At 37.5% G+C, this 22119-nt stretch overlaps 1 protein-coding gene across 1 annotated transcript; it reads left to right on the top strand.

The window, feature by feature from the left end:
• Positions 1-485: 485 nt before the first annotated feature.
• ppp3r1b (protein phosphatase 3 (formerly 2B), regulatory s1ubunit B, alpha isoform, b) lies at positions 486-21893 on the top strand. The gene is made up of 6 exons (XM_051887987.1): positions 486-744; positions 8356-8395; positions 16136-16312; positions 16681-16740; positions 17798-17982; positions 19601-21893. Exons 1-6 carry the CDS (start codon positions 742-744, stop codon positions 19646-19648), a joined length of 513 nt encoding a protein of 170 aa, XP_051743947.1. The 5' UTR covers positions 486-741; the 3' UTR covers positions 19649-21893.
• The last annotated feature ends 226 nt before the right edge of the window (positions 21894-22119 follow it).

Raw genomic sequence — 22119 nt, 5'->3', positions numbered from 1 at the left:
ATAATGGCCATCAAATGTTTGTTAAAATCTTTTAAAATTGAAAAGCAGGCCTCAAAATGAAAGTCCTTCATGACATATGAAATGTGCCACAACAAAAACAAATAATAAATTTAAAAATGTAAACAGAACTTAAAAAAAAAAAAATGTATTGGTTGCAAAAAAAAAAAAATGCATTAATGTGTTATATTTAGCCTTAACACCATTAAAATTCATTATAAAAACTATTTTATAGTACTTTTAATTTTATAATTAGGTACTGCAGCCTTGAAGGCCATTTCAAATTATATTTAAAATGAGCTTTATTAAGTAATAACAGCATAAAATAAATATCCATCTATCTCCTCTTCAGTAAAGTCAAATACTAGGTTTCTCTTTCTGAGCTGCAAAATCATTTAATCAACGTTAATAATGCAAATGTTCGTGTACATTCAGTGAGAGAAAATAAGGCAGAAGTACCCGGATGTGCTGCTCTAATGCACCTCCCCCCCTCCACACCGTTCAGTCTTGCTCCCTCCCTCTTTCTCTCTCCACCACCACCACCACCAACTCAACCCACTGCCTCTTCTCCCTCCGCTGCGGACCTACCGAAGCCACTGCAGTGAACCGTCGACTGAAACACCGAGAACAAAATCCGAGCGACGCGCTACTGCGACTTCCTCGCTCCGAAAAATAACCGTCACCGACAGCGACAGCTCAGTTCCGTGAGATCCTGCACAAGGCGAAGACAACCCCGGCGACAGAATGGTAAGGATCCCTAACAGCTCTTGCTAAACGGCTGCAAATTTACCCGAGATAGCAGATACTTCCTATACTGTTGCGCTTCGGATCCATCGCGCGTTTAACGCGCTTTTCTGGTGCCGTGACGGACTGGAAATGCGCTCGCGGTGTCGTGATCAAAGCCGTTGTTGATAAAACAGAGCCATGGCTGTCAGTGTGGCCCACGTTCAGGCTCTGTACGCTATGAACGGAGAAACAAAACACGTCGCTATCTTATAGATTCCAGTGTAAATGCTGTATTTGACCCGATCAGTGATCAAATGTAATGGCGCGGCAGGGAAAGAGAAACACTGTATGGCTGCTAGTAGCTGCTGCTCAATCGATACGGCTGTCAAACTGATCGAGAGCTGGTTTGCGTGTAAAATAGATCCGTTGACAACTTGAATCGACTGGTTGATTCTCCAGAAAATATTGACTTTGCTGGGCCATTAATTATAAGACGGGGATTCCTATATTTGGGGAACTTTTGTACCCCCGGCATGATTTTAAATATATGCTTTTTCATAAAACAGTCATTTTTAAAGTATAGATTATAATAAATTTGGCTTTTTTTTTCTTCTCATTTTTGAGAGTGTTAAAGGGATAATTCACTCAAAAATGAAAATTCTGTCATTTATTCACCCTTAAGTTGTTCCAAACCTGTATGAATTTGTTTCTTCTGCTGAACACAAAAAGAAGATATTTTTACTTTGGAAGTCAATGGTGCCTCACAGCTGTTTGGTTCAATTTTAATTTTTTGGCTGAACTTTCCATTTAAATTCGCTAGAACGTCTCTTGTTTGGGCACACCCAGACTTTTCAACTTACCCTGTATAATAATTTTATAAAAAGTTCTAAAATTAGGGAAGTTCTGCCTTGCACTTTTTCATAAGACCGTAAAACATTTTCGCCCGTGATATTAATATGTGCATTTCTATTGTTATTATAACAAAACAATCACTGCTGTCATTACCGCCACACCAAGGATTTTAGATTACAACCATGTTTCTTCAAAAACTTAATATTTGGTTATTATAGAAATTGTGAAGTGACAGGAATGTTTTTAGATTTTTACATCATGGTCTGAGAGTGGATTTAGACAAATGGATGGCGTTTATTAGAAACATTGTTGATGAATCACGTTGACGTGGCCTCACTGTAATATTTAGTCTTGTGTATGCTGTTATGATAGTTAATGAGTTGATTGAGATACGACTTCCTCTCATGTCACATTTTTGTTGATACAGTTCAGTCCATATCTACCAATATACAGTAAGCTGAAGAAACGTGCAACCTACAGGGTTCCCTCAGTTATGCAAAACATTGACATATCCTTCTGATCCTTAAAGTCATATTAGTATTATCCATATCACCAAATGAGAGATGAATTTGTGCCAAAACAGGGTTTTGATTGGATGTACTGCCATTGAGGTAAACAAAAGACGATATTCATTTTTCTATCCTAACTATAAATGATTATGTGGTTAGTTGTGTTTTATTTTGTTGCCATTTTCCACATCAGAACAGGTCTTAAACACATTTTTTGGGTCTTTTTTGACCTACCAAAAAATTATTTATTTTAAATTGTTATCTAGTAAACATTTATGACTGGTCAAATAGTGGAAATTTATTTGTCAGAAGGTATGGGAACCCTGAACCTGTTGTTTGTGTACCAATTTGTGTGGTATAGGCATTGAATTTAGCCTCAGTTTACACCGAATTGCTGTCATGAGCAGGGTGGCCAATACAATGCATATGTATGTATAATTAATGAAGAGACACAATGTAAAAGTTTAAAAATGTCCCTAGCTGGAATGAGCACTTGCCACTTGTTTTAATCAGATGCTGCTATCGGCCAATGAGAGAATCTCAGTCTGCGTATCTGTGTATCAATGCAAATGACCCTAAAAGAAGACACTCAATGCACTCAATTCAAAGAATAGAAAAGTATGCATACTTGGGATGCATAGCGTAGCATTACATGCTCCAAGGACTAGCTTCACAGACCCAGAATTAGCCTACTCCCAGACACTACCAACACCAAATTCATTTTCATTTTTATCCTGTGTCTAGGTACTCAAGGCCCAAACATTTCTTTTGTAGTACCTTAAGATCTGGCCCAGACAAAATCAGCTGTTTTTCACATTTCCAGTGCTGATTTAGGTGGAAAATGAGTTGAATAGATTTTAGCAAATGTGTTACACCATAAAACTGTATAAAAACCTATCTAAGAGTAAATAACATTGACTCACTTCATGCTTAAGTTTTTATATTCTGAAATAATGGCCAATTAACAGTAGCTTGTACTATATTAGCTAAATTTGAATTGTATTTGTTGTTGCTGTCTCTTTAGGATGAATCCCTTAATCAGTAGAATTGATCATGTAGCATTGATTCATCATTTTAAAGTCGTAATGAAACAGAAGTAGCGACAGATCTTTTCTTCCATATTGTGACGTACATCTGAGTGTAGCGGATTATTGAAAACCAATATAAGGTGGGACTTGGTTCTTGGTTCTATGAAGTGGTTGTTGATTGGATGTTTAGATGCAGGCCCTGTCCCAAATGGCACACTTCATGTGCACTTGCGGTCTTGTGGACTTACAATGGCCGCCACGTGCCTGTTCACAAGACCGTAGGGTGTCCCAATTGTCATTTTAGGTTTCTTTGCGGCCGATATTCGCTCTGAAGCAGGCTTCTACCCAACAGTCAAAGTGCCGTTACTTCACGAAAGCATGGACGATAGGAGGAAGATCACGAGGGCTTAGGGTTCCATTTGGGACAGGGCCGCAGATGAACATGAGCTTGTTTTAAGGTTTAAAGGATTAGTTCAATTCAGAATTAAAATTTCCTGATAATTTACTCACCCCCATGTCATCCAAGATGTTTCTGTCTTTCTGTCTTCAGTCGAAAAGAAATGAATGTTTTTGAGGAAAACATTCCAGGATTTTTCCCCATATAGTGGACTTCAATGGGTTGAAGGTCCAAACTGCAGTTTCAGTGCAGCTTCAAAGGGCTCTACATGATCCCAGACGAGGAATAAGGGTCTTGTCTAGTGATCGATCGGTCATTTTCTAAAAAAAAAAAAAGTGTGTGTGTGTATATATATATATATATATATATATATATATATATATATATAGCACTCATTACGTAATCACGTTGGAAAGGTCACGCGTGACGTAGGCAGAAGTACCGTGGTAGGGCGAAAAACTCCATCTCATTTTCTCCTCCAACTTCAAAACCGTCCGACGTCGTTGTTTTACCTTTTTTGTAAAGGCCGTTTGACTTTGAGTCTTTGCATGTTCGTAGACGCTGGATCGGTACTTCCGCCTACGTCATGTGTGACCTTTCCAATGTGATTACGTACTACGTGGCGGATCAGAGAGCTAGTGCAAGATGAGCATTTGTGGTTAAAAAGTATATACATTTTTATTTTTTTTAGAAAATGACTGATTGTTTCACTAGATAAGACCCTTATTCCTCTTCTGGGATCATGCAGAGCCCTTTGAAGCTGCACTGAAACTGACATTTGGACCTTCAACCCATTGAACCCCAGTGAAGTCCACTATATGGCGAAAAATCCTGGAATGTTTTCCTCAAAAACTTTAATTTCTTTTCGACTGAAGAAAGAAAGAAAGACATAAACATCTTGGATGACATGGGAGTGAGAAAATTATTAGGAAAATTAAATTCTGAAGTGAACTAATCCTTTAAGTGCACTAAATAATTGAAGAAGTCCTGCTTATGTCACCAGAGAGAAGTCTTGTGTTTTCACCAGAAGATCCAGTTGACATTTTGATTAAACATTACGAGGTCAAAACATTTGTAAAAATGAAACATGCACAGATGCCTTATTGTTCACAATAAGATGTATAACATGCATTTAGAAAATAGGTGGCTGACTTTAAAATTACAGGCGTGATTTGCATATTTATATAATTACTTTTCATCTGCCTGTTCCCTTTTAAAAATACCCAACAAATCCTTCGACTAGTTATTAAAGTATTTCTTCTAAAATAAAGCACAAGTCACAAGGGTTTCCCTTTTGGTCATGAAAGTAAAGATATCTGTAAAGATGCCGGTTGGCTCAGATGATCTTGATGTGTTCCCAATAGATGCGTCTACTAAAGGAACTTCCTGATTGGACATTTGAAATGATTGGGAATGTGTTGATGTCATAAAGGTTAGAAAGTAGCCCAGTTGAAATTTTAGCCGAGCATTCATTCCCTGTATGAAAGTTTCCTCCAGATTTTGCTTTGCTTTGAGGTGTCTTTCCTTGCCTGGTGACTTGCTCACGTTTGAGACCAAATAACCAGATGAAGTAATCCTAAACCCTCAATCCACTTTAAGTTAATTTGCTGTCGCTCTACCACTAAAGTCAAAATAGCACAGGGCGCTCAACCTTAGCTAACCTACTAGCTGTGGCAAAACACTGTCTGTCTGTGTAGTGCACGTGAGCATACTGACTAATTTTAGAGTGAGAGACATACTGAAACGGCTCTATTTGAATACAGTCAACTAGAGAAGTCACTGTGTTTGACCGCACGGTGGGTGACTGATGTGACCTGTCCCACACGGGTTTAATCTACTTTCACACCATAAGTGCAAACACAAACACACACACGTATGTACACACAGCACCCAAAGTTTTATCAGCAACAAAGTGTGCTTGAATTTTTATATAAGAACCAAAATGGTAACACTTCTCCTTTTTACTGTTTTCATTCATTTTCTCTTATCTTATTCCCATGAAATGGCTGTATCACATAGCCGCACAGGAACTTGACTTTGTAAGCTTTGAAACTGTGATACACATTTAATGGGGAGCTCTAGATATTCTGGAAGTTGCTGTAGAACCTTCTAGGCACAGTGATGCCCCAGTTTATCTGTCCTACTCTCTATATTGGGTTGTGGTAGCTTTGGTTTCTTCCTGCAAGTCATAACAGGCCTTAAGCACACAGCTCCTGAAGGAACCAGCCCACTCGATGACTTGAAACAACTTGATTTTTGTCTGGGATGTCACACCCACCGACTGCTTTTTGCGGAAATCCTGCCCTCTGGCTGTCTCATCCATTGTTCATTTAAAAATTAATTTGTATCATTTACTCATCCCAATGCCATACTGTGCCATACTGAGACCCTAAATGTCTCTTCTGCTCACCAAGGCTGCATTTATTTGATCTAAAATACAGCAAAACTGTATTATTTTTTTTAATTTAATATCTTTTAAAATGTAATTTATTCTTGATTTAGTGATCAAGAAACATTTCTTATTATTATCAATGTTGAAAATAGTTGTACAGCTTAATATTTTTGTGGAAATTGATAATGTTTTTCAGGAGTCTTTGAATAGGAAGTTCAAAAGAACAGCATTATTTGAAATAGAAATCTTTTATAACATTTTAAATTTCATTGCATGTAGGGATAAAAGCACTGCTGTCACCTTTTATCCTTTCTTCCTCTCTTTCTCTACTAAAGTCTCTCTATCCTGCTCTATCATGGCATGTTTTCTTCTCTCTCTCTGTCTCCTGCTATTTCTGCGTGTCCCAGTGTACTGAAACTGGATGGTGATGGGTTGGCCTGATTTTTTGCCTGGCTTATTGCAATGTGTATTACCACTCTAATATATAACAAGGAATAAGGAACGCCTGGGTTGGATGACTCTGTATGATGTGTCAGTCGGTAGAGATTGTGCAATACCATTTATTATTGTGGTTGATACATTTGCATGGTTACAAGTGGCCTTTTATAGCAGAGTAATAAAAAAAAAAGTGAAGTAAAGTGAAATTATAATACCCAAATAAATAGGGTTGAGAATCAAAAATCGATTCCAATTCTGGAATCGAATATTTAAGTCAGGAATTAAAATAAAATTAAAATTTCGATTCGGCTTATCGATTCCTGTGTGTGCATTTTCATGTTGTTTTAAACTATTCAAGCCCAAGAAGATGCGAAAGAGAACTCAATTCAGCACAAAAAGCCACCTCTCATATAGTGCACAAATATGGAATTGAGTTCTCGTTTCGCGTCTTGCACTTGAACGGACAGATACACACAAAATTATGTAAAAATATCCTCGTAAACACAGTCGGTTGTGTCTTAAGTGTACATAAACAGTTGAGAAAGAAAACACATGGGTAACAGTATATTCGATCAGTGCATCAGCTCTTAAAATGACAGCAGCCTAATAAACCTGCTACCGTTTGTGTCATTGCTGTTAATAAAAGAACAAAAGAAAAAGAAAATCACACACTGATCTTGACTGAATAACTAACATTTGATTTCAATTTCTGAACATTGTTCAGTTTTATTTATTTGTGCTGTTGCTAATTTGCTTATTGGTTCTTATTGTTTTACTGACTGTATTGTCTTTAATAATGTTTGAAATATATATTAGTCTAGTTTATTAGTTCTTCTTTAGGCTGCTGATTTTTGTTTTTTCAACATTCATAATAAGAAATGTTTCTTGAGCATCAAATCATCATATTAGAATGATTTCTGAAGGATCTTGTGACACTGAAGACTGGAGTAATGATGCTGAAAATTCAGCTTTGACATCACAGGAATTTAGATATTGGTGTTGATATGAGTAAAGTCAACCAAGTCATCAATAAATGATATTGTAATTTCCCTTTCAGTATGCTTTTGATTAGTGTAGTGTCTATAGCCAGTATCCATGTACACATTGCAGCTAAATTCAGTTGTCACTTCACCTTTTAGTGCTTTAACGCTGTTCTGTACACACACAGTTCAGTAATTTACGGGAGTGAAAACTGCATTCTACAACCAAATTAACTCCCGAAAAATTACTTATAATAAGTAGATATGGCAACACTACAGGTGTGCGCTCTGTGAATCAGCCTTCCAAACATAAACAAAACACAATGGTGGTTTAGTTAAAGTGGCCGAACATAAAGAGTCTTTGGTTTCTGTGATATTACTTTGGTCAAAAATAACGAATACTAAACGTTCAAGATGGCAGAATGTTGCTTTTTTACTAAGGTGTCAATCATCACAATTTTGAGAGCGAGTTCTGTTCCGTACACTCACATAACAATAATGTAGGGGATTTAATCCCGTATTTAAATGCGGTTGCCACTCCTGAAACTCTTTACAGTGTGTACGCAGCCTATGTGGTTTCACTGTTTACATCTACAATAATTCACACAGCAAAATCCAGTTTCTTTCGCTGTCTGTTCTCTGAGACCGATAGCCTCCTCCATAGCACTGTTAACTCACTCTGCAAATCTGATTAGCTAACTAAGACACGTCAAGTGCCATAGTGGTGACTCTGAGGACCCTTTCGCCTTGTGACTCTGGTGACAGCTATGTGTCATGTAGTGAGAACATAAGAATATTTACTACATCAACACACACACAAAAAGTTTTCATTAGAGTAAATAGTAGCCTAAAAGACATATATTATGCCTGGTTGAGGTATTTGAGATCAAAGCATTATGTAGTTATAAGTGATTTTTTTTTTTTTTTTTTTTTTTTTAACTCAATCAGTATCAACAACATTCAAAAATTCACTCCCCTTGGTTAACATTTTAAGTGTATTGTCATGCTGATTCAGACTCTTGTTCTCTCTCTACAGGGAAATGAGGCGAGTTATCCCTTGGAGATGTGCTCACACTGTAAGTAGATTGGGTACTATATTCTAGTACTTTTCCATACTTTTTATTCTTGTAAATAGGGTAATCTAGTCATAGTTTATCGAGCACTAAATCTAAAACGATGCCTTAAACACCACCTGTCCATGTCTGGATTTGTTTCAGAACTTTTTAACAGTCAAAAACATGTGTTCAACATCAACATATAGAACATGGTGATCATGTAATTATTGATCTAAGGATTATGTAGGAGATGACGGGGTTTGGAAAGTGTCAAGAGCTCGTCTGATGCATATTGATGGCTTAAAATCCCTTTAAGGCAAGTCAGTTCACATGGCGGCCATCTTGACAGGGCCCCTTGGCAGTGGTTGAATAAGGTTTGCCGTTTGGTTTCCTTCAAACAAGAAAGAATATTTTATTATACTAGTTAATAGTGATACTTGTTAATAATAATGATATGATGACAATTTTCTGTTTAGTCAAACAGTAGCCTGCATGTGTACTGGTTTGAAGTGTACTTCAGAAAGACTGGTATCATCGTTATATCATTTCAAATATTTTGTATTGACTTAGTACCAATTTAAATACTGGTAAGGTCTTTCAGTCCGAAATTCGCATCTGAAATTTTTGCACGTTAAAAAATAAATACGACCTCACATTGTGTCAATCACGTTTACACACTGCCTCCGAAACTTTCGTCCGTCATAAAAAAATTCGGATCAGGTTCGATTTTCTGCATTTTTCGCATCCGTGGCACGTATTTTGAGAGACGTTTTGACAATTCAGAGCCACCGTACAAGCGAACGCCAAAATCCCGAATGCCATCTGACAAGTTGATCCACGTCATCTACAGCACAAAGCAGCAGCACTGTATGACAAACAAAGTGTGGAATACAAAGAGACAGAATATAAGACAGATTGTGCCAGTAGCAAAGCATCAAACTGAGCCAGTGACATCCTGAAGTAAACTTTGAAACGCTCGGATAATCACGCAGCTCCTTGATGAGGTGAACTCTCCTTTCTCTTCTATCATGAATACGAAAAAACACATACGAAAATTTCGGACTCAGTGTGCAAAGGCCTTTAGCCCTCAGTGAGAATCTGTAGCAAGAGACCATCGCCTAAATGCTGCCTCTTTAAGTCGGCACCACTACATTACTATATAGTAAGTCGAAAATAGCCTACAGGCCTTTGCACACTGAGTCCGGAATTTTCGTATGCGTTTTTTCATATTCGTGATCCTAAAAATTCGTCACGCACAGAGACCTTGCACACTGACTCTGATACGTATTAATGAATCCGTTGCCAAAAAATTCGCAAAACAATACAAAATGGAGTCTTCAAGCAGTGAGCATGATTTAGTTGTCCTCTCTCTTCTTAAAAAGAGAAAAAGAAAGAGGAAATATTGGGTCCATCCAATCCCGAGATTGCATAGAGAGAAAGGAGAGTTCACCTCATCAAGGAGCTGCGTGATTATCCGAGCGTTTCAAAGTTTACTTCAGGATGTCACTGGCTCAGTTTGATGCTTTACTACTGGCACAATCTGTCTTTATATTCTATCTCTTTGTATTCCACACTTTGTTTGTCATACAGTGCTGCTGCTTTGTGCTGTAGATGACGTGGATCAACTTGTCAGATGGCATTCGGGATTTTGGCGTTCGCTTGTACGGTGGCTCTGAATTGTCAAAACGTCTCTCAAAATGCGTGCCATGGATGCGAAAAACGCAGAAAAGCGAACCTGATCCGAATTTTTTTATGACAGACGAAAGTTTTGAAGGCAGTGTGTAAACGTGATTGACACAACGTGAGGTCGTATTTATTTTTTAACGTGCGAAAATTTTGGACGCGAATTTCGGACTCAGTGTGCAAAGACCCTAAGCCCCCTGAAGATCAAATCCTAGAACCGCTCCTGCTGAACAGTCATATCAGATTTCATGCGACTTTTACATCACTCTAGATCAACATTCGTCACAATTCTGCGCTAATGGCAGTCACTTCAAAGATTTTACATACCCAAAGTTATCAAGACAGTTGTAAAGGTAGTCAGTGAAAGACAGTGATGTGTCAGAACTTGTAAGTATTACAGTGACCGCTCTATATACAAGCAAAACATCGAATGTTTAAAAACTCTGCTCTCTTTTTTTGCATCTTCGTCTTTGTTTTTAATATTGCCTGTGCGTAAATTCACTGGGTTCTGCAGCAGAGCACACAATAAATAAACACGTAATCACTTAGTTTAATGTCCTCTGTGTTTTCTTCCGTATAACAGCGTGCTGCATGACGTCTTTTTATCGTTCTTTTACGCATACAGGTCGGTCCAGGACCATGATCTGTTCACACTGGAATGTGATATTGGCCGCATTTAAAACAACAATGTGAACAGCTATACAAAAAAATCAGAACTGAGCATTTAGGCTCGCAGTGTGAACGTAGCCTCAGTCACCTACATGTTGCTCGTCGTGGGTGATCTGAATAAGCAGCAGTCAGCGTAGTCTAGTTTGGTCCTTTAAACACCTGTGCCTGCTGCTTTGGGATCAGCTGGAAGATCAAGACATGAGGGGAGAGGGCTTTCCCTGGATCAGTGGGGCTCTCCAGGTTTGGAGGAGGGCCAGTGCTAATGCAACCACCAGACTAGACAGGGTGGCGTAAGGGTGCCGCTGTGGAAATGTGGGCTATAAATGCCTCCAGCTGGTAAAGGTTAGTGTGGGGCTGCAGGAAGCACGAGTCTGTTTATTTTTAGAGTTGGTGGGGGTGAGTAAAAGATCATGAGGTGATGGTCCATTTTTAATAGGTTTCTTTTTTGTGTGGTTTATAATTATTGACAAACACATTCAGGGGAGCTTTTGGACCTTTGATAGCCCTGTTTTACTATGAAAGTGCTGGCCGGTGCTACAAATTCTATAAACCTCTGTCAGAACCAACTGTTTCCACTTATTTAAAGGGACAGTTCACCCAAAAATTTATATTCAGTCATCATTTACTCAACCTCAAGTTGTTCCAAACTGAAAGATGTCGTCTTGGTGTTTTGTCCAATCAATGAAAGTCAAAGAGGTTCTTCTTTTGTGTTCAGTAGAAGAAAAAAAAGTCATACAGGTTTGAAAAGACGTGAGGGTGAGTAAAAAACGACAGAATTGTCATTGTTGGGTGAACTATCCCTTTAAGAAATGAATCTAATGTAATTATTCATAAACTTTGCACAATTTTTTTAAAGGATATGCAGAAATTTCTGCATTTTGTAAATAAAAATAAAACAAAGATCATTAGAGTACATTTTACAAGAAAATATTTCAGTCTTCTTAAAAAAAAAAAAAAAATGTTACTTGCCATTTCTTTGTAATTATTAGGGAAATTTTCTAGCAATTTTTAAATGACAAAATTGTTTCAAAGTAAATCCTACACCAAATGTTTTTTCAGTGTATTTGAACTCAGTCTTTCAGATTGCGCCATATAAGATCAGCTATGTATAACTACACCACCCAGAATTCCCTGGGCACAAGCACCGGGTTCCATGGGTTAAGTTGCTATGGCAACTTCACAGTGACCACAGAGGGAAGACCATGGGTCTTACTCATACGTGCAGCACACAGCAGAGAATAAGCTACAAGTATGTGTCCTGTGAACAAAACTCATTCAAACATTTGATGGCACTAAACTGGCAAATCCAGTGATTTTATTCTTCCTCATAAGCGTTCGTTCAACACAGTAATGATGAAAGCAGTGTGGGTCAAAGGTCAAGGTGAGGGGTGACGCACTGCAGAAGTCTCAGGAGATTATGCTTACAGTAATTAATTGTGCTGAACTGTAACTGTGATAACGAGTGTGCTGCTGTGAAACTGAGCCACCTGTTGGTCAGATGGGTGCTTGGCAACCACAAGGACATCATAAGGCCTCTCCAATTAGCAGCTGTGGTGACACAACACTTATGTATGACATCATCCCAAATCATTTTTGTAGATGAGATGCATCTGGCAAACACAGACTGTTTATTTGACATACAAGAGAAAAGATGATTACGGTCACCAGCCCCTTCATTACACCACTACACTGTTTTGTTGGATCATAAAAAGGCATTATAGTTGTTTTCAAAATTTGCTTCAAAATTAAAGTAATATTATTCCAGGTTAAATAAAAATTAATATCATTTTGACAGCCTTGGTGGCATAATTTTGAATACCACAAAAATATAATTTCGACACACCCATCGTTTTCTTAAAAAAAGCAAAAATCAAGGTTGAAGTCAAGTTTTGAGGGATTTAAAAGCAGAATGTGAAGCTTACAATTTTGTAAAAGCACTGCATTAATTATTCTGTTAACTCATTTTTACAGTATTTTTAGGGTTTATTGTGTTACATTGACGTGGTGGCGAAGTATGCAATTTTTTCACACTAAAATATTGTTAACACGTATTGTTAAATCTTGTGGCTATACTGTTGAAACAGAGAGTATTTTAACTTTTACCAGTTGACCCAATTCACTTCCATTGAAAGTGCGTCATGTCTTTGCTTCTTTTTCTTTCTTTCCTTTTTCCTTTTTTTGCTTTTAAAGAAACGAAAGAACAAGTGAAAATGATTTTTTTGTGGTAATTGTCACAAATGCTGTATACTGAACCCAGAATATTCCTGGTTTTGGATTCACCTGATCCCAAACAGATATGTTTCTAAGACACATTCTTCATTTCATTTTCATTTATTGCATTTAAAAACATCTAGTTGTAGTGCAGTGGAACATAATCTATGTCGTTAGACACATATTAAAAGTGGAACGCTAATTAAAGCAAAAATCTGCGGTACAAATGATATAGCAGAAGTTGACACATTTCTCTGAACCATCATGCACTAATAAGCGTGTGCACCACTGCTCTCCCTCCGCTGTCCTTGTTGCTAGGGGGCTTTTCTGAGAGGCCCTTATCAGCCATTACAGTGGGTGAGTGTGAGAGACCATAGAGGATCAGCCTGACTGCTATAAATATTTCCCCATCTCGACATTGTTTGAATGCTGTGGCTCGGTGATGCAACAGCCCTTGTGACACCAAAGAGCTCGTAGTGAATAGTGTGAATACTTTAACTCTTATTTTTATTAGAGGTGCATCGATAGTAAATTTCTCTGCTGATTATTCAGAATGATATCTGCTGATAACTTTATCAGCTGATTATTGGCTGATACATCTGTAATTTTTATTCTTTTAATGCCTTGAAAGCACCTTTAGGTAATGCAAATCTGATCCAAAATGACCCCATTCAGCACTTTCAGTGTGTGGACTATAACACTGGCATCCTTTGTCGGTGCACGACAGATGCATGATGGTGCAATATAGTCACCTGGTTTATTGACACACATTGGCACTAGCTGTATCAGGGTTAATCCATGGCATATTAATAGATATGAAGAATGAGCGGTTATATCATCTGCTGTGGGGTAATCTGGGAAGTGTCCACAAGCTCAAAATAGCACAGCAGAAATCAGCATACGTCTCTTTACCTCTCTTGTACCTCGGAGAATAATTGGATGTGCAACAGCAGTAACTCAGAGCTCTTTCTTTTCATCCGCTTTAGTAGTCACAGGGTCTCAGGCTGCTTTTTTTATTTACATGGCTATGATGTAACTTAAATAATATGTACTTAAATACTGAATATTATTGTCCTGCCGAGACCAAGAATATTTGCTTTTGTGTGCAAAAGCTCAATATGCAATACCTCATTTAGCTGGTGTGTCATTTAAATTATTTAAGTTTAAATTATTAAAATGTTATTAATTATATTTAAAACTTCAAATGAAGGATTAATGTTTTTATTTATTTTTCATGTAAAGAAATGTACATTTCTTTACATGAAATGTAAAACAAAGATTTTGTGGTATACTTGCATGTATTTATTTGAATATATGAACACAATTGCACTCATTTACACAATTTATCATGCCAGACTTTTCACATATTTCATATTTTGTACATTTCTAACTATTTTAAATTTTTGTAACTTTTGTTTGTTATTTTGAAATGCATATAAAAATTCAAATGAGAAATTTTAATTAATCTTTCATTTTATCCATGTTTTTCTGTGAAACTATGTAAATATAAATGAAAATGTCTGAATGTCCAGGCTTAAATGGTAAACTTGACCACGCTATTTATTAATAATTGAATTTCCTTTAAAAAGTGTATGTTAAGGCTGGAATACACTACACGACTTTTCCTCAGATTTTTGCCCCAATTTGCAGTCTGGATCAGTCGACAATAGTTGCTGAAAGTCTACACCAGTCTGCAGATTTTGGCCAGTCGGAGTTGGCAGATTTCACAGAAAATTGCGTAGTGTATGATGGGCACAGACTCAGATTTTTTTTTAGCTTCAGACAATGTTTCCATAGATTCAGAGGATATCAAAACATGTTTAATATTTTCAGCCGATTTTAGAACATATAGTGTCCACCAAAGTGTTTTAGCCAGCTATATGTGCAATGTTAAGGAATATCCTCAGAACTGCTACTAGTATCTGATTTCGCAAATAGTTTGTTTCTGAATATAAAAAAAAATGTCAACACATTGTAACATACTTACTCTGGCACTAGTTTTGGATGAAGAGATGTGCTTATTGTCGTTTGTTATCATTGAATAATGTGGCGATTGGTCGTGTGGTATTTGTCCCGCCCCTCCTCCACTGTGATTGGGCGCTGCGTTTTACCCAAAGTAGAACATTCTTCAACTCTCGGTGACCTGTAAAAAACGCAGAGCGCTCAGATAGAAATAGACGCCTCGTCACGCTGCTGGCGTTTTTAAAAACACGGTGCTCTGATTGAAAACAATTGAAAAAATATGCAAGCCTTGGCAAAAAAAAAGGCTTTGGTGGACACACGGCCATATTGAAGTGTATGACGTGTCGCTACTGAAACCAAAGCTGTTTCAAAGTGTCCATACTGACCTTGTCTACCCACCCAAGACCACATCCACATGCGCTCAGCTCGTTTTTTTCTTGTGCAACTAATTTCCTGCACATCCATGTTTTATTCATCTGTCATGCGTCTCCTAGCAGTGAAACACGTGTTTTTGTGTGAGTTTGTCAGTACAATTCAGTAGTGTGTGATCCTCAGTCGTTAAGTGTATGATGCCCAGTTTTTCTCTGTATGATTAAAAGTAGTGTAGTGTATTCCAGCCTTTAGTTGTTTGTTACATTTGTATTGGGGCCGCAGAATATCATCCCTGACACTGGGGGACTGAAGAGTTCGAAACATTGAGAATCACATTGTGATTTCGGTGTGTAATTCGATTAACCACAAAGCGCTAACAGCAAACAGTCTGACAGCTGATTACTGGAGGTGTGTACCACGTGGCTGTGTGAATGAGATTAGGTCATTTAGCAGTCCGCGGCACGCAGCACAACACTGAGCCGTAGCTGAACGGCGGTCCTCTGAGAGATGACCATGACTGCCAGGCAGGAGAAACTGGGTACGGTTCCTTCTGGCTTTCTGTTGAGAGCCAAAGATGGATGGAAGTGTGTGTGTGTGTGTGTGTGTGTGTGTGTGTGAGAGAGCCTTGGATATGGAGTTTTGCCTCCCTGTGTGTGTATGTGTGTGTGTTTTAAGACTTGTGCAACCGTTTGAGATTGAGGTTTAAGATCTATTATTGATGGCTGTAGCGGAGGGAGAACTAAGAGAATGAGAAAAGGATGTATAATTTAGTTTGTGTTTTGTGTTGCGTTTCTGTTGGAACTATTGAAATACTTGTTCACACTCTTTTCTCCATCTCTCTCTCTCTCTCTCTCGCTATTTCAGTTGACGCTGATGAGATTAAAAGACTAGGAAAGCGGTTTAAGAAACTCGACCTGGATAACTCGGGCTCTCTCAGCGTGGAGGAGTTTATGTCTCTACCCGAGTTGCAGCAGAACCCACTGGTGCAGCGAGTCATAGATATATTCGACACAGACGGCAATGGAGAAGTGGACTTTAAAGGTTAGTAAATGTGCAGGTATACATTGTTTTGAATGGGTCTTTTTTTTTAAGTGTCATCATGATAGTGATGTCATTGCAAAGTGACAAAAAGTTGTGATTGGTCTTGTGTTCCTTGCCTATATTTAACCATTCATATCTGCCTTTATGCAGAACCAAAGCCTAAATTGTTTCTTTGTGGCCTAGGAAACGTAATATTATATGTGCGTTTTCTGACCAGTTGAAATTGTTGCATTGAGATGTCCAGTGCACTTTCTCGAAAGCGTAGTGTACTTAAAGAGTTCAGATGCATCAATATAACTTGGTCTGGTAAAGGGTGGAGTGGATAAATAGTTACCTCACCCTTCCATTTCTGTCTTTTTCTCTTGCAGAGTTCATTGAAGGTGTCTCTCAGTTCAGCGTCAAGGGCGACAAGGAGCAGAAGCTCCGCTGTGAGTCTCTTTCAGTTTTGAATCTCACCAGCACTTTTCCTAGTTAACCGTGTGAAGCCTACTGTATCATATTTGATATGCAAAATTTCTCTCTAAATTATCAAACATGATCAAAACATTGCTGAAAAACACAATCTAGTCCATGCCTTCTGTCGTCTGATTGATAGTTTATACTTTTTCAGCAAGTAAAAGTCTTTTTAGTGTCATTCTAAAAACGTCCACCTTCAGGATGTGGTATACGTGTCATTTTGCTCTGAAATAAACATAACTAAACATAAATCACTTTTATAATGTTATTAATATTTCATGATGAACACTTAATGTACTGAAGCAACTTAGGTTTAATTGATTATCAATACATCAATTTTTAGAAAATTAATGTGAAAATATGAGTATCGATACATTAAGCTTTTGACGAACGTTTATTTGTTCATCTTTCAATCATCGTTGTATTGCAGTGCATTATATGTTTTGGCCCCCACAATAAAAACTACATATCATAAAACTAAGCATTTAAATATTATCTTACTAAGACATATTATTGGAAGAAATAGTGACAACTTATATTTATATACAGCTGCTATATTTTTATAAAGATCATATTGATTTACATTACAAGATATCAGAATTTCATCTTGGTGCAATGGCACCAATTTTCATATTTTTGCTCAGTTTGTACCTCTGAAAATAAGTAAATCGTTTTTTCCCTCTCGAGATCCATATACTCATATATCATACCATATGAGCCATAAAAGCATGATGCAGTCCTGCATGTGGGTGTGTGAACCACTATTATTTGATGTAATGGGTGGAAGAATATTTACGTTGTCATTTGTGAAGCGGGTGTGGGTATGGCTATTATTTCATATGTCAGGCTTTAAAGGGTTAAACTAGACAGTTTAAGAGTTTGGTACTCCTAAAAAAAAAAATGATTTAAACCAAAATAAACAACAACAAAAAGCCATAAAACTAGTCTGTACTGCTTTGCTTTATCACCTTTTCTTTTTATTAGCCCTCTTGGAATCGCTTTTTTTTTATTCTTCATTTGTTTCTGCAGTTGCGTTCAGGATTTATGACATGGATAAGGACGGCTACATATCCAACGGTGAGCTTTTCCAGGTGCTGAAGATGATGGTAGGGAATAACCTGAAGGACACCCAGCTACAGCAGATCGTCGACAAAACCATCATCAACGCAGACAAGGACGGGGACGGGAGGATATCCTTCGAGGAGTTCTGCGCTGTGAGTCTGACATGGGTCATTTCATTTTGGGTTTGGTTTCTAATGTAGGGATTCAGTGACACAGCAAACATTTTCATCTGCAAATGCCATTTTCAGCTTTCACTGCAAGAGAAAATAGGCTGAAAATAAAACAGAAGGGTCATTTTAACTTTAGCATTGCTATTTTAATATTTTATTTTATACAGGCTTTCTGCATTCATGGAATACTTGGAGGTTTCTATCTCTGTTAAATGAGTACTCATCAATGACTGATTTTATTGATTTATTCAAAAGTTGTGAGAATCCTAAATGTAACAATTATAGGATTAGTTCACTTTAAAATGAAAATTAGCCCAAGCTTTACTCACCCTCAAGCCATCCTAGGTGTATATGACTTTATTCTTTCAGACGAACACAATCAGAGTTATATTAATAAATATCCTGACGCATCCAAGCTTTATAATGGCAGTGAACGGGACCAACGAGTATGAAGCTCATGAAACTGCCTCCATCCATCATAAACATACTCCACACGGCTCTGGGGGGTTAATAAAGGCCTTCTGAAGCGAAGCGATGCGTTTGTGTAAAAAAAAAAAAAAAATCCATATTTAACAAGTTATGAAGTAAAATATCTAGCTTCTGCCAGACCACCTTCCATATTTAACTTAAGAAAGTGTAAAACTCTCGCAGTTCAAACCGCTTACGCTACGTCCTACGCTGACGTGACTTCAGTTATGCTTTTTTCGCAAGTTGAATACAGAAGGTGGTCTGGCGGAAGCTAGATATTTTACTTAATAACTTGTTAAATATGGATATTTTCCTTACACAAACACATCGCTTCACTTCAGAAGGCCTTTATTAACCCCCCGGAGCCGTGTGGAGTATGTTTATGATGGATGGATGCACTTTCTTGAGCTTCATACTTGTTGGTCCCGTTCACTGCCATTATAAAGCTCTGATCTGTCAGGATATTTATTAATATAACTTTGTGCTCATCAGAAAGAAGAAAGTCATATAGACCTAGGATGGCTTGAGGGTGAGTAAAGCTTGGGCTAATTTTCATTTTAAAGTGAACTAATCCTTTAACATTTAATATTAATATAATTAAAATAGGCTGAAAATAAAACAAAAGGGTCATTTTAATTTTAGCATTGCTTATTATTGGTTTCAAATTCATTTTATACAGGGTTCTCGCATTCATGGAAAACTTGGCAGTTTCTAACTCTTATGGTTTTGAAAAATCTTTGTCCAGTACTTGTGAATGACTGAATTTATTTATTTATTGGTCAGAAGTTGTGGGAACCCTAAATATAATAATTAACATTTAATATGAATGTAATTATTATTAGATATTTTTCCTGTATTTTTTTTTTTTTTTAGTTTTTGCGGTGGTGCTTTAATTAGCATGCTGTAAAATATAGTAGTCAACATTTGAAGTGGATCTAAACCTTTCATAAAAGTTGTCCTAAAACCTTCTGCTGAGGACAACTTTGGTGAACTTTTTTGATCCACTTCAAATGTTGACTACTGTAGTTTGCACAGTAAAAAAGTTGAATTATTACACTTTTTTTTTTTAACACTCTTTGGTTTTGAAATGCACTGACATTTTTGTCCCCATCTTTTTCCTTCTCTTCCACAGGTGGTTGGTGGCTTAGACATTCACAAAAAGATGGTGGTGGATGTGTGAAGAGACGAAACAGGCCCTTCACTGAACACCCTCTTTTTCACTTCTCCATTTCTGAGAATCAGCTCCAGATGTTCCGCTAACACACTCTCTCTTCTCTCTCTCTTCTCTCTCTCTCTCTCTCTCTCTCTCTCTCTCTCTGTCGCTCTTTTTCTGTCTTTCTTTCAATGGAAGTATTTCTCTGAATGATGCCTCTGTTCCCCGTCTGTACTCCCTGAGCCTTGTGACGCCTGCCATCCTAAGTGTTATAGAGCATGAGATTCTTCTGTCCACATTCTCGGGTATTTGAGGACAGTCAGAGAGACAATGTCTCCGTCGATTACCGAGCGATTCAGTGTGGTGGAGAAGGAAGAGAGGAGGGTGTGTGTGTGTGTGTGTTTGTATGCATGTGTGTACGTTCTTTATTTTTCTTTTTGAAGGGGGGGATTTTTTTGTATTTATTTTGGTCCTGTCTTTTTTAAAGATGATCTAGGTCTACAGGGAATATGTGTATGTGAGCGATGTATGACTTGACACTTGATTTCAGTGCAACACGCTTCAAGCATGAAGTGCCAATCGAAACATACGTGGGATTTAACAATAGCTGAATATTGAAATCGCTATCTGATGTTCTTCATGTCATGGGGAGATTAAAAAAAAGTTTATTAACAAGCTTATTGTTTTTTGTTTCCACCTCTTTTGGTTTGATATCTGCTTCAGATCTCACGCAAAAATGCAAGTCCGATTCGAATTTTCTACCGAGAACGTGTGCGTGTATGTAAACGTGTGCTGTGTTAATATTGTCAGGGAGTTCATCTACCGTCTTGCTTTCTGATATACAGTAGACTAGGAAAAAAAGTAAATATATTTGAAGTTGTGCACATATATACGTATGGTTTACTTTTTAAGAAAGGTGTTTTATCGCAGGGGTCGGGTGGGGAGGGACGATCAGATCACACCACATATTACTGTAGGATGGAACACAGTGCCATCAGTAAACTTTCTCAACTTTTTTTGTGTGTGTGTTCTGGATTTATTACCATTTTAACACAGCAAACGAGTCATTTTGATTTACCTCTCGACATTGTAGTTACATATGAGGATACAGTGCATATTGTGGCAAACTGACTCCACAATAACACCTGATTTGAATATTTGTTTGTGGAAATTTAAGGTTAATTTTTCCAACTTGACTGCAGGCAGCATTGTAAAGATCTTAGTAGCTCATATTTGTATATTAGGGATTGAAGGACTGAATGTGTGTTTTGTGGGTTCGGGTTTTTTAAGCTTTAATCGAGTTGGTTCGCAGCATGTTATCGTCGAAGTAGGCAAAACCAGACCAGACTGACCATCAGTTTCTCTCTTTTCCTTCGTCATTTCAAAGACTGGTCGATGGGATTCGATTTGTTCAAAAAGGAGAGACCAAACTAAACGCTGTCAGCGCGGATGAATAAACTCGAAGCGTTCAGGCACTCCGCTAGTTTGCTTTAAATGTGAATCTCCCGCGCAAACCGGCGTTTCGCGCCATCTGCTGCACGGTGAAGGCGCTTGTATGTCTTTCCCGAAGACCGTTGAGGTCTCGTGATGTGCTTGCATGATACGGGAGGGTTTCTCTCTCTATTTTTTTTTTCTTTCTATTGTGCATGTAGATCTGATTTTTTTTTTTTTTTTTTTTTTGGGGGGGGGGGGGGGGATTCTCTTGTTTACATATGAATCGTACTATTGAGATATTATAATCTGAATGACAGTTACATATAAATATATGGACGTTGCCAAACTTTTGGTAAATGTTTAAATATGGAAATGATTTTAAAGCGAGTTTCTTCACTACATTTATCCATAAATATTATTCTTCTGAAAATAAAAAAATAAAAATGTGTGAGTTATTCTGGATTGGTGTCCGTCACTCCCAGCGAAGCTTCTTTTTGTTCTTTCCTCTTTTAAAAAAAGGGGGAGTTAGATTTTATTTTTATTTTTTTCCTTTTCTGTTAATGGTTTGGTTGAATTTTTTTGTACAGAATGTGTTTATTGATGCTTCTTGCTTTCGGTTCTGTTTTTTATTTCTTTAGCTGGGGGTCAGACAGCCATCTATATAACTCAGTGTGGTGGGTTTTTGGACAAAGGAAACATACAAAGTGAATGAAAACGTTTCGCTTTTAGGTTTAACGTTTTGTTTCTTTCTTCATTTCTCTGCATGCTGCGTCATATGCTGTGGGAACCATTGAAATGTCATTCATGAAAATGAGAAATAAAATATTTGAGACTTGTACATCTGTGTTCTGGTTGTGTCAATTGCACCATAATGTCAAAAAGCAGTACATTTTCATGCCCCCATCATAAATTTCTTAATATATTGGATGTAATATACTAAAGACTGATGTCACAGTTGGGTTGCCCTTAATCCTGTTATTTTTAACCCGAGCCATAGTTAACCCAAAAATGAAAATTCTGTCATCATTTTCCCAAACAGTTGTGGGGCACCATTGACTTCCATG

This window comes from Ctenopharyngodon idella, chromosome 1, assembly GCF_019924925.1.
Source record: "Ctenopharyngodon idella isolate HZGC_01 chromosome 1, HZGC01, whole genome shotgun sequence".
Taxonomy (NCBI): Eukaryota; Metazoa; Chordata; class Actinopteri; order Cypriniformes; family Xenocyprididae; genus Ctenopharyngodon; species Ctenopharyngodon idella.
This window is presented reverse-complemented; position numbering and strand designations above follow the sequence as displayed.